Source organism: Rhinatrema bivittatum, chromosome 5, assembly GCF_901001135.1.
Source record: "Rhinatrema bivittatum chromosome 5, aRhiBiv1.1, whole genome shotgun sequence".
In the NCBI taxonomy this organism is placed as follows: domain Eukaryota; kingdom Metazoa; phylum Chordata; class Amphibia; order Gymnophiona; family Rhinatrematidae; genus Rhinatrema; species Rhinatrema bivittatum.
In genome coordinates this window covers 46,487,802-46,501,826 of record NC_042619.1, presented here as the reverse complement: position 1 = coordinate 46,501,826, position 14,025 = coordinate 46,487,802, and the positions used below count along the sequence as shown (strand labels likewise).

The 14,025-nt window shown below is 43.2% G+C and overlaps 1 protein-coding gene across 1 annotated transcript in view; it reads right to left on the bottom strand.

Annotated features, from left to right (window-relative positions):
- The window catches only part of LOC115091935 (N-acetylated-alpha-linked acidic dipeptidase 2-like), a 224,425-nt gene that overhangs the window by 121,855 nt on the left and 88,545 nt on the right, over positions 1–14,025 (bottom strand). The window contains 2 exon segments of the mRNA XM_029602298.1: positions 596–681; positions 11,792–11,890. Of these exon segments, the coding sequence (XP_029458158.1) occupies positions 596–681; positions 11,792–11,890 (185 nt within the window).

Sequence of the window (14,025 nt, the reverse complement as noted above, 5' to 3'; positions counted from 1 at the left end):
CGAGTACTTCTCTGATGATTTCCAGTGATTCACCTCCCGGTTATAAAGCCCCTCACTGCATGTGTAAGACCATCGGGCTGATAACGGGACTCTCCGAGGGGACAGCTGAGACATCCCTCTCCTTGGCCTTCCATTTGCGACCAGAATGAGGCATAGTAACAACCAAGTAAGAGAGCAAGAAAAAAAAAACAGGCAACTCCGTACAGTGCTAGGTTGCCATCTTGGATCCTCAGCTCTGTTTTAAAAGTGCATATTGAATATGTTGAGGGACAAATTGGATTTGGCGGATGTACACTGAAGTAGTAATTTTTGATTGGTTATATATTTCTGATTGAACTTCTGTTTTAGAATATGAGACTATTTTATATGATAAATTATATATTTGACTGTAATCCACTGTGATGCTTCTGGGAAAAGAGGACTATCAAATTTTAATGCATAAAGTGATATGAATCTATTTTCACATTCTTTTTTCTGGCTGTAACAGTGCAAACAGATCTATTCTATTTTTCCTCTTGTTTGCTTTTTCTTGCTTTTTGTGCAGCTCTGAAGAAGTACATTAATTTGTCAAAGCTTTGGAGACAGCAACACTCACCGGGTTCCATCGATCCTCTTATGGTACCAATAACATTATAAATTCTTGTTACTTCATTGTTGGTATGGACATGCATTCTGACTTTTCTGTAACAGTAAATAACATCAAATAGTCATCCACTGAAATGCTACAAAATGAACGGCAAAGGATAAAGCATAAGACAATCTGCCAAAAATCAAGTAAAAAATTCTTCCTCTTAATTATAAAATATATTTCCAAACAATGCAATCGAAAAAGGTTATAATTCATTTATAATGAGAAGGGCTGAAGTCTCATTGGGAAATGTATCATATATAAGGTGAATTGGGTAAACAGGGGGTGATCATTGTATCCTTTCACACAGTAATATAGTAAATGATGGCAGATAAAGACCAAAAGACCCATGAAATCTGCCCAGTAGTGATTTTATGCACATTTAACCAAAGTAGATAAAATTCTCACATGGGACCCAACCACCAGTCCCATTATATCCCTTTTAGGGTTTCAACTGTTGTACCATGCCATCCAGGAGACACAATTCATCCATATCACTGCTGCCTTGGGCTGCAACCATTGCTCAGTGAAGATTGCCCAGTGCCCTCATAACCATTCTATTGACAATATGGATCCTCTGTGTTTATCCCATGCATTTTGAAGTCTGCCACTGTCCTTGTCATCACAACCTCCTCCCAGAGGGCATCCAGGCACCTACCACCCTCTCCATGTAAAAATAACTCCTGACATTGCTCTTACTAGAAGTAGAGAACATTCCATGAAGCTAATAGCAAATTTAGTACAAATCAGAGAAGTATTTTTTCACTCGGCTAACAGTTAAACTATGGAATTTTTTGCCAGGGATATGGAGACAGCAGTTAGTATAGCTGGGTTTAAAAAGGATTTAAACAAGTTCCTGGAGAACAAATCCATAAACCAGGGGTAGGCATCTCCATTTACATTTATTAAAGGCCTAGGCGATGAACAGAATAACATACATAATCATAGGAATCGAAACAAAACATAATCCTGAAGTGCCACAAACAGGTTTGGTTTTCAGGATATCCACAAAGAATACACATGAGGTATATTTGTATGCACTGCCACAACTGTGTGCAAATATACTGGAGAAATTAGTTACCTGATAATTTTTTTTCCTTAATGTAGTCAGATGGACTCAGGACCAGTGAGTCTATGCTCCCCTGCCAGCAAATGGAGATGGAGCAAGCTGATATCACAGTATACATAACCCTGCAGTGACCCCCAGCCTGCCAGTATTCTCTGCAAAAGCAACTGTGAACAGATTAGCAAAAAACGTGATTAAAAACATGATTAAAAAGCAGATAAAAAAAACAGATAACCAGAACTGTACTCAACCAACCATAAACACTGAACTCACATAAGATTATAGGCACCCCAAGCTAGGGACTGGAAGGACACTTACCAGTAATCCTTTGAGACCCAGAGCCCCACAGGAAGACTATTGACATAATCATGCGGTAGCTGAGGGCAGGAAGCTGAGTCCATCTGTCTATACTAAGGGAAATGAAATTATCAGGTAAGTAATTCTCCATTTCCTAGCCCATAGACTGAAGGACTCGGGACCAGTGGGATGTACCAAAGCTACTCCCCAACAGAGTGGGAGGCTGCCCATAGTCCAGTCAACAACAACACGTGCAAAGGTTGTATCCTCCCAGGCCTGCACATCAAGACGATAAAATCTGGAAAAAGTGAGTAAGGAGGACCACGTCACAGCTGGGCTGATATCAACTGGAGACAACAGACTAACTTCCACGCATGACACTGCCTGAGCCCTAGTGGAATGGGCCCTAACCTGAGTAGTTATGGACAGACTAGCAAAAAACTTGATTAAAAACAGGTAACCAGAGCTGGACTCAACCAACCATAAACACTGAACTCACATAAGAGTCTAGGTACCCCTAATTAGGGACTGGATGAATACGAACCAGTAATCCCTTGGTACCCAGATCCCCACAGGAGGACTACTGACACATTCATGCGGCAGCCGAGGGCAGGAAGCTGAGTCCATCTGTCTACACTAAGGAAACAAAATTATCATGTAAGTAATTTCTCCATTTCTTAGCGTGTAGACAGATGAAATCAGGACCAGTAGGATGTACCAAAGCTACTCTCCAACAGGGTGTGAGGCTGCCCACAGTCCAGTCAACACCACAAGTTCAAAGCCTGCACATCCAGACAATAAAACCTGGAAAAAGTGTGTAAGGACCATGTCGTAGCGAGACAGATATATCGATGGGAGACATCAGACTAACCTGTGCCCATGACACTGCTTGAGCTCTAGTGGAATGAAACCTAACCTAAGTAGGCAACGGCTTTCCAGTATCCACTTACGTGGCCTTGACTACTGCGAAGACGGAGTACCCTGCTTACTCCTGCCATGAGGAACAAATAGGTGATCCGTCTTTCAAAAAGTCTCAGAGACCTCCAGATACCGCACAACAAGATGCTTAGCATCCAAGGAGCACAAAAGGTGAATCTCCTCTGCATCCCTGACCTTATCCAGGGACAGCAAGGAGATGGACTGATTCAAATGAAAGTCTGAGGCTACCTTGGACAAGAAGGATGGAATAGTACGGAGCTGCAACACCCCTGGAGTCACCTAAAGGAATGGCTCCTGGCAAGACAATGCCTGCAGCTCAGAAATCCGATGCAGAACATATAGCCACCAAGAACAGTCTTCAAAGTCAGCAACCATAAGGAAATGCTATGCGGTAGTCAGAACGTGGGGCCCGCCAAAATGTCCAGCACCAAATTAAGACTCCACAATGGAACTGGTAACCTCAAGGGAGGCCAAGGTACTTCACTCCCTTCAAAAAAGAGCCACGTCAGGATGAGACGACAAGGAAATACCATTCACCAGGCCTCTGAAGCAGGCAAGAGCTGCAACCTGCACCTTCAAGGAATTAAAGGTCAAGCCTTTATTCAATCCATCCTGCATAAAATTGAGAATTAGAGGGATCTTAACTGAACGAGAAAGAACACCTCGCTCCTCCACCAAGCTTTAAAAACTCTCCAAACCCACACATAAGCCAAGGAAGTGGAGAACTTGCAAGTGTGGAGTAAAGTGGCAATCACCACAGAGGAATAACCATGCTTTAACAGGTGAGCCCTCTCAAAGGCCAAACCGTAAGACAGAATTGAGTCGGATACTCGTGATTAACCAGTCCCTGCTGAACCAGATCCTTTTTTTAAACCTTACCTGAGCTCAGTGCTTACCAGCGGAGTACAGAGAAGATCTCTGGCTGCGGTGGGAGACGGCATCTGACATCACCACCACACTCGGCCTCCTGCACCCGCTGCCTTTCAGCTGAACTAGCAGCTAAATCCATGCCAGAAAACCCAGCTCCCATTCCAAGGCACACCTCTGAGGGACCACAGAAATAGCCTTAGGAATTCTCAACTGAGGGAGGGACCCTTAGGTATCACTGCAGGAGAGCAGGGCTTTCTTTTCCTGAATTTAGAGTTTCAAATTTCTACTTTCAAAAACCTCAAAGCAATCCCCATAGGGAGATGCACATCCACAATCTGCTGGAGATGGAGAATACTGGCAGGCTGGGGTCACTGCAGGGTTATGTATACTGTAACATCAGCTTGCTCCATCTCCATCTGCTGGCAGGGGAGCATAAACCCACTGGTCCTGAGTCCATCTGTCTACATGCTAGGAAATTCATGCTTATATATTATGGATATCCTGAAAACCATACCTGTTTGTGGCACTCCAAAACTAGAGTTGCCTACCCCAGTCATTAACCCAGTCATTCCTACTTTGGGGAAGAGGGAGTCTTTTCCGAAATGACGGGCACCACTTTAACCAGAGTGGAACCAGGCTACTGGCGCTAAGTTTTAAAAAAGAGATAGAGAAGCTTTTAAACTAGAATAAGGGGGAAAGCCGACAGTCACTCAGCAGTGCATGCTTTGGAGGAATGTATCCTTGAAGGATACTAATGAAACAGGAGAGTTAGGGCATTCCAACAGAGAGATTCCAAAAAAAAAGCAAAAGTAGTCCATGTGTCTATAAGTAAAGAGTCACCTGAGCTAAAGAATTCCAAATTATCCCTATCAACTGAAAACATGTTGTTAATACAAACAAAAAATGCACTTTGAAATGTCTGTATGCCAATGCCAGAAGTCTAAGAAGTAAGATGGGAGAGTTAGAATGTATAGAAGTAAATGATGAGATACACATAATTGGCATCTCAGAGACCTGGTGGAAGGAGGCTAATGAATGGAATAGTGCTATATCAGGGTACAAATTATATCGCAATGACAGGAGTGATCAACTTGTAGGAGTGTGGCACTTTGTCCGAGAGAGTATAGATCATACAATATACTAAATGCTCAATAGAATCTATATTGGTAAAAATCCCATGTGAATTGGGTAAGAGTATAGTGATAGGAGTATACTACCGTCCACCAGGCGGTGTCCTTTCGTGGATTACAAACTGGTTGAAAGCAGGAAGCAGAGAATAGGATTAAATAGTCAATTTTCTCAGTGGAAAAGGGTAAACAGTGGAGTTCCTCAGGAATCTGTACTTGGACCGGTGATTTTCAATATATTTATAAATGATCTGGAAAGGAATACGACAAGTGAGGTAATTGAATTTGCAGATGATACAAAATTATTCAGAGTAGTTAAATCACAAGCAGATTGTAATAAATTGCAGGAGGACCTTGTGAGACCGGAAGATTGGGCATCTGAATGGCAGATGAAATTTAATGTAGACAAGTACAAAAAGTGTTGCATATAGGCAAAAATAACCCATGCTGTAGTTACACTATGTTAGGTTCAATATTAGGAGTTATCACCCAGGATAATACATTGAAATCGTCAGCTCAGTGTGCTGCAGAAGTCAAAAAAGCAAACAGAATGTTAGAAATTATTAGGAAGGGAATAGTGAATAAAATGAAAAATGTCTTAATGTCTCTGTATCGCTCCATGGTGAGACCACACCTTGAGTACTGTGTACAATTCAAGTCACCGTATCTCAAAAAAGTTATAGTTGCATTGGAAAAGGTACAGAGAAGGGCGACCAAAATGATAAAGGGGATGGAACAGCTCCTCTATGAGGAAAAATTTAAGAGATTAGGGCTGTTCAGCTTGGAGAAGAGAAGGCTAAGGGGGGGGGGGGGGGGGGGGGGGGGGGGGATATGATAGAGATGGGTAGATGTGAATTGGTTATTTACTCTTTTGGATAATAGAAGGACTAGGGGGCACTCCATGAAGTTAGTAGGAAGCACATTTAAAACTAACTGGAGAAAATTCTTTTTCACTCAGCACACAATTAAGCTCTGGAATTTGTTGCCAGAAGATGTGGTTAGTGCAGTTAGTGTAGCTGAGTTTAAAAAAGGTTCGGTTATGTTCCTGCAGGAGAGGTCCATTGACAGCTATTGATCGGGTTGACTTGGGGAATAGCCATTGCTATTGCTGGCAGCGGTAGCACAGGATCTACTTAGTGTTTGGGTACTTGACAGGTACTTGTGGCCTGGATTGGCCACTGTTGGAAACAGGATGCTGGGCTTGATGGACCCTTTGTCTGACCCAGTATGGCATGTTCTTATGTTCTTATTTACCATGTAGACTTGAAAGTCACTGATTATCCCTGGTTATTAGCAAGATTGGATTGGATCTATTCTTTGGGATCTTGCTAGGTGCTCGTGACCTAGATTGGCCACTGCTGAAGACAGGATGCTAGGCTTGATGGGCCTTTGTTTAGACCCAGTATGACATTTCTTATGTTCTTATTCATAGCAAGAAAGTCAATGGGGTGAGCCAGTCAATCACTGATGTCATTTTGAAAATGGCAGCTGAAGGGGCAGGAGCCAAGTGGGCATTGTTTTTGTCCCAGTAAGGAGCACCCTCCCACCCACAGCTAATGGGTAAGCTAGAGAATGGAGACACACCAGGAGGACTTTTTTTTTTTTGGCAAACATTTTTTTTGAAGGCCACAAAGAGGGCAGGGCTTCTACAGGACTTTTTGGCCTCCCTGAAGAGCTTGAGTCAGGGCTGCAGGTAGGAGGAACTACTAGCCCAGCAGGAAGAGTCTTTTACTTTAGAAGAGTCATTCATGGGCCATGTGACCACTTTAAACCACGGTAGACCTGGAGGGGTCATCTGCTTGCAAAATATTCCGCACATTGCCATGGTTAGGAATGCATATGAAGTCTTACCATGGATGCAAATTAGCTCATTTGTATCCAAAGCTAAACTGTGCATAATGGCTGCTAACCCATGGTAAAGACTGTGAATTAGTACTTCAGCATTTTTGTATGTAATGCAACAATAGAGAAATAGCAACAAAAAAATGTATTTCCTCCTCTACCGTGCAAAATGCAAAGAGATCAGAGATGTATATTTCCCAAAGTTGACAAAATTAAAGATTTGCCACAAAAGAATGAGCAGGAAACAGGAGAGACAGCAAGTATGGGGTAAAATATGTATCCTACAACCAGGCCACAAATTAATCTGACCAGGGACAATATGGACCAGCACCAGAACCAGAGAATTGTCCTTGTTATTGTCCTGTTTGCGCCTGTAATTTTAACTTTCTGATGTTATTACTATTTTCCCTTTTATTTTAACCACTTAGAGGTCGATATTCAAAGGCATTTATCCAAATAACTGCCAAGATTTGAAGATCATGGGGTGTTCCACGAAAGAGTTGAGATAATCAAAAAACTTATTTGGCTAATTCTGATATATGGAATTAGCCAAATAAATTATTCAGCTATCTCTAGCCATGTGCCAGAGTTAGTTATCTGAGAACATGTTCCACAATAATTAACTTTGGTCTAGAGGCATTAAGCCTAGATGTTTTTTCATGGAAGGGTTCCACTATCGGGGGGGGGGGGGGGGATTGCCATGATACTGGGGTCTCTCCTCCGAAAAATGGTTGTAGCTCTGTGACACATTCTTTTGTCTTGCGGTCAAATACCGCAGGAAAATAGAACATAGAGAGCGATGGTGGCCCCAACCTCAAGAACCAGCCATCACCATAAGGACCTCAACCTAAAAAAAAATGCTGAGGCTAATAAAAAAAAAGGTTGAGCAAAGCTAAGCGTTGACCCCCAGCTCAACCCGGGGCTGCCACTTGTGGAGCCCGGTCTTCTACAAGTGAAAGAAAAAGTGTAAAATTCATGTGTGCCAATGGCTCCCCCACCCTCTTCCCTCCAAAGTTTAAAATCAAAGTATTTGGGAGTTCGGGGGTCCCCATCCACCACCCTAACCTACACCAAAACTTGTTGGGATATAGTGTCCCATCTCCCAACTCCTCAAAGGTGAGAAGTGAAATAATTGGTGGCTAAGAGGCCCCACTGCACCACCTGGATCTCTCCATGCATGCCTACCCATCCCTCCGATCCCCCCCCCGCATGCCCCCAAACTTGGAAAATCATTGAAGGTCCTTCATTGGGGCTGGGGATTGGACCCAGGCCAAGTGGCTGAGGTCTAATTCCTGGAGCTTGGCCCAGCCACATGGCTGGGGCAAGGTCAGATTCGCGCCAATTTGAAAAATGGTGTCAACCGGGCAGGGTGCTAGGGTGCACCCCAGCCCCAATGAGAGACCTTTGATGATTTTCAAAGGCTCAGAGGGTACGGTGGGGGATTGAAGTGATGGTGGGTGGTAATTGGGGGTCCAGAGGAGTGCTGGGAGCCCTGAGCCACCAATTATTTCACTTCACACCTTTGTGAGGGGAAGGAGGATTCTTGGGGGTATACTATACTCCAATGGGTTTTGGTGTCAATTGGGGTGGGGGGGTTACCCCTGAACTCCCAATTACTTTGATTTTAAACTTTGGAGGGGATGGGGGGGGCCATTGCCGCACGTGAATTTTAACCTTTTTTTTTCACTTGGAGAATTCAGGGCTGCTTTGAGCCAGGGGGTGAGCTCTGATCCCCACTCAACCTTTCTTTTTTTTTTTTTTAGCCATGGTGTTTTAAAAAAATGTCCTGAGCCTTTTAAATGTAACACTAGAGCCTCAGGACCCGCATTGGTTTCCCAGGGCTCTCACGTCACACTTACCTCTTTTGTAAAAGTTATTTTATCGCGGTTGACTACTTTCTCGGTTGGCCGCAATAAAATATTGACATCAAATTACCTAATAATGACCTTATTTGCATGCATTTGCATTATTCAGGCATGCAAATTGCTTGCAAATAAGTTAATTGAAAAGGAGAGTGCATCAGGGTGGGGCCATGCACGATATCGCGTATATCACACGATTTCACCTCGATAGTGCTCTATCGCACAATATAGACTGTTTAATGTGTGTTAGAGCACTAACACGGCTTGATAAATCATCCTTTTAACGGCTATATTCCAAAAATAGTCAATTAAGCAGCGTTAGAAAAAAAAAAAAAAAAAGGCTAGCGAGCCTTCCAACCTTATCTCCCATCCAACTGAAATCAATGCTGGCCCCTTCAGCTGAAACCTTTCTCCGAGGCCCTCCAAAATTTAAGTTCATGTTGCAGACTTATAGGCCCAAAAACCTGTCACCTGCTCCCTCCCTCCCAAAATTCAATAAACATAGTCTTCACTGACCAGCAGCAAGAAGGGCACCTGACCCTTTTATCCATTGCTCCTACCCTAACTCTCTTGCCCCACTCAGATCACCCCAATCCCCTTAACACTGCCGGCAGAGCAGAACTAGCATCCAACTCCTGGTGCATCCAGCATTGTTCTGACAACAATGCTGATAGCGTAAAATACCAGCCTAGCTGTCAAAGGAGCTGGACGCTAGTTCCAATATGTTACCATCATCAAATTCCTCCTTCCAGCCACACTTTGAATTCCTTAAGCCTCTCTGTGTAGGGCTTATGGAGCATGGGCAGTACCCTTCTGGTATCTTCAGGGTCTAAGAGACGCATGCTAAAGGCTATAAACGTATCTTGTAAAAGGTTCAAAAAAATGAGCCAGCTAGCAAGGCAATAAATGATAAATTAAAATACAGCTCACATTTATGAAAGTACAGCCACACACACTCAAACTTTTGCACTCTTACGAGAGAGAGATTGTTAAGAAAAGTTTAAGGGACCTATTTACAAATCTGCAAAATCATGATGATGTGCTCTGTTTGCCAATTTACACACACAATTCGATGACTGCACAGCTTAGTGCTGTAATGAATCAGCTGCAACATAAGTATAACAGTAAAGAACGGCGTCACATGCAAACACATGCAAGGCACCTCTTTACTATGGAAACAGAACAACGCTGCAATATTCCAGGAACGTTAGCTACACCTCAAAAGGAGTAGCTAACTTTCTCCCGTGCTCTTTGCCAGGCTATGATTCCTGCTGATGCTCCCTGAACTGGCTTCTTAAAGGGACCATGAGCCTCTATTAAATGTCCCACCACTCTCTCCCTGGCCTGCTACAAAAGAATCCCGGTGGCCATGAGATGCCCCCTCTTCCCACCTGTGGCATCAAGAATATATTCCTCCCATCTCCATGATCAAGCTCCCCGAGATATAACCCTGCCTCTGGAAACCAAAGGCCTCCCTCCACCCAATATAATGTTAAGCAACCTCTCTGCCCCCAGGTTTCCCCCCCCCCCCCCCAGCTAACCCTAAGATAGCCCCAAGTGCAAAGGGGGAAGAAACAATCTCCAGTCACTCCTGTTCCACTGGTGCCAAATTTTTAAAAAGGCATCAGCTGACCTCAGGCTCTCCTTTGCCCTGCGGCTAAGCAGGCGCCACTCTGAAACTCTGGTAGGGCAGGAGCCTCCTTTGCACATCTTAGAAGGAGCTGAGGGATCTGTGATGGGAAGATGAGGAGTAATCCTACGGCGAAGGGGTGGGAGGGCTTTGGTTAACATTACATAGGGTTGGGGATGGCTATTGTTGACAGAGGTGCAGCTGAGTCACAGGGGGCAGGGCTTGATGCCAGGGAGGAGGGGGGGGGGAAATAGTCTTGATGCCCCAGAGGGAATTTAATTAGGGGCCTGTGACTCCTTTAGGTAGCTGTACCTGGGATAGAGGGAGCCACTACTGCCCACTGCCACAGCCGGGAACGCATGTTTCCTGGCCGCAGAAACACAAGTAAATTTACCATGGGATTTACTAAACTGTGGGCAAGGCAGTTTAATAAATCCCATGTTAAATAACTCAAAGTAAAGCAGTGCGGGAATGTTTTGTCTTCTCACTGGTTAGTAAATAAGCCCTTTCATTTGAAACCAAAATAGGCTGCCTGTTGCCATTTACAGTCGCTCTGATTTTATTAATAAGGAAAGCAAGATTAAAGCAAACATTCAAAAGAGGGGTTAAACTGGCCCGGCCATGGTTACACAGAAAGCCAGTAGTAAAGCTGTGTGCTGAGCCCAAGCCCCAGGACTCTTCCTGATTCACAGCCTAATTATCTGTCCGCCAGACTACTCATCATCCATCTTTCATGTTGTGGAAGCAGAGCGAGGGGTCCTCTGTGGGTTATGCTGTAATCACTAAGCTGTTAAAATGGATAAAGCCATGAAAACCCTAAATCAAGGCTCTCACTTAATCATGATTACAGCCTGTGAACATGCGATAATGTATTTGGACGTGTTATCGCACAATACTACTGTATACATTTGTCAGCATCAGCAACACATCTCACAGCTTTAACAAGGGAACAGAGCGCAAAAAAATGCAGTCATTTTGAACAAACCCTGCTGCAGAAGTCACATAGCAAATAATAAACGGCATGAAAAATTGCTGGACAGTTCCTGCTGCCAGCCACACACATCCAAAACCCTTTGTGGTCTCTCTAGAATTCCAGCTGACAATGTGCATTCGAGGCACATTTGTCCTCTTTTGACCTTTACATTTAGGGACAAGGAAATACAGTTTATGAGGGGCACACCATAAAGTTGAACTGAAGGACCTTCTCTCGAGTTCCTTTAATATGGTGAATGATTAAAAAAAACAAAAACCTGCTAGTTACTAATCAGTAAAACTATTGTCTTTTTGGCAAGTTTAAGCATTTAAGCTAGCATAAAAAAGCTGTAAAAGTGAAAAAGATCAATTCAGGTCTGTGCAATGTAAAAGGCAGGCCTGTCACTTCCAGTCCACATCTGTTCAGTGTACAAATCGGAAACTGGAGAGGAAAAAAATCATGACTATTGAGCACAAGATCTAGTGGTTTTTTGAATAAATTAAGTCAGTATTTTAGACACCAATTTATGAGCAACTACAGCAATTGTTCTAACCAACCTTGAAGAGAAATTCTCCAAGAACCCTGGACCAATGTTGTAAGATACATTGAGGTTTCCCTTCCACGTGTTGTCTGGAGGGGCAGATCCTCCCAGGTAGCTGTTGAGAAAAACGTAATTGTTATCAATAATTAGTTGGATACCCTTTCCCTAAAGTAGATGAAAATCTCTGTCACACTGACAAAATTAATATAATAATAATTTGGGTAAGATCCTCCCTTTCCTACATACAAGCAAACCAGTTCTTCCATGACCTTTCCTTTCTAAACATGTTCAGTTGCCCCTCCCCATTTTTTCATACACTAAAGGGTCACCACCAAATGGACCAGTTCCCCTTCCTCTTTCTTTCCCCACAAAAAGGCAAGGAAGTAGATTCCCCTGTTCTAGGATTGTTGGCTCTCCAGGACACTGCTTCAAGCAACTCTATAGAAACGTTATAGTAATTTCTCAAAAAAAAAAAAAAAAATCAGTGTTGACTGCCAAAACAGGTTTCTGTTATCAGATTCTCATTAGTATCATGCACTTCTGGAAACTATAGTCCGGTCAGTCTTTGCAATGTCAAAGTTTATGAAAAAAGGGAACATGAGAGAAAGCATTTTATTACATGAGGTCTCACTTTGAAAGGAAAAGCGGCTAGTTAAATTAGTCAGATATAGCTATTCAGTTAAATTAATTATTCAGTGGCGCGGTCACATCGCTGAACATCCCCAGCTATCTTAAAGTTTAGAGAGATAGGTATATCCGGCCAACTTTAGGTCAGCCCTAAAGTCCTTGGTGGTCCAGCGGGGGTCCCGGGAGCAATGTCCCCCTCTCGGGCTGTCGGCTGCCACTAATCAAAATGGCGCCGATGGCCCTTTACCCTTACCATGTGACAGAGGCTATCAGTGCCACTGGCCGGACCCTGTCACATGGTAGAAGCAATGGACGGCCAGCACCATTTTAAAAAATGGTGCGGGCCATCCATTGCTCCTACAATGTGACAGGGGCCGGCCAATGGCACTGATAGCCCCTGTCACATGGTAAGGGCAAAGGGCCACGGCTCCATTTTGTTTACTGGCAGCTGATGGCCCGAGAGCGGGAGATCGCTCCCGGGACCCCCGCTGGACCACCAGAGACTTTAGGCAAGTTTTTGGGGGGTCGGGAGGGTGGGAGATTGTAACTAATTAAATCTGAAGGATCGGGGTGTTTTGTTTTTTTTGGATCACGACAGCCGAAAAAAAAACCAGTCAGAACCGTGGAAACGAAATTTCCCGCAGTTCTACGAAAACGAAACCGGACATGATTGCCGGTTCTACACACATCTCTAGTCTAAATGGCTTTTGAGTATCAACCTCTTTATTTTTTTCATCTAATGAATTCATTTGGGTGAATCGGTCATTTAATCATTCCATACAAATGGAAATGGGCTTTTTTTTTTAAAACCGCCTGCTGGACATGCAGGTACAAGAACAAACATATGGCCTGTATGTGTGTACTTTTACCCACAATGATCAGAGTTGTTAGGGAAGGGTTTGTACTTACGTGCATATTTTGAAAAATACGTGCATATTTTTCCTCAAAAAAACTATGCGCATATCTTAGAAGGCGTAAATATGTGTAGGTAGTTTTAATGGGATCATATTTGAAAGAAAACTGCATGGGTACCTCCCCTTCAAAAATCAGGATAAAGTCTGACAGTAAAAAATATCTGCACACTTTACACCAATGTAGACAGTTGCAAAATTACCTCTGAATCATGCATTAGGAAGCAATATAAACACCTTCAGCCTTTCCAAACTAAGATTTACAGCATTACCAGTGATTTTTCCTTTTGCAATGCAGTTTAACTTTATGTACACATTTAAATTCTGACAAGTACATACTGGTGCTTATTTTTTAGTGGGATAAACTATGAGTAATCTGCTCTTTCCAGAATGTGAATGGGATGTTTATTCTTCCTGGGGTGGTAGGACCCAATGGGTAGCAGTGGGGACAAACATATCAGGGCCCTGAGAGCTCCAATATGGGATACCTTTGAGCTCTGTACTCCTCTTATTTAATATCTGTATACAAAGCATGGACAAGCAGGATTGCAATGTCAGAAGTATGCGGATACCAATTAACAATAAGCACCAAAAAATATTTTTTGGGGAAATTATACTATCCGTAATCAATTCACATCCAATTCCCCCTTAAGAAATTCTTTTTACATCAAATCTATCAATTTTTTAATGCTCACAAATCGTGAATCATTTC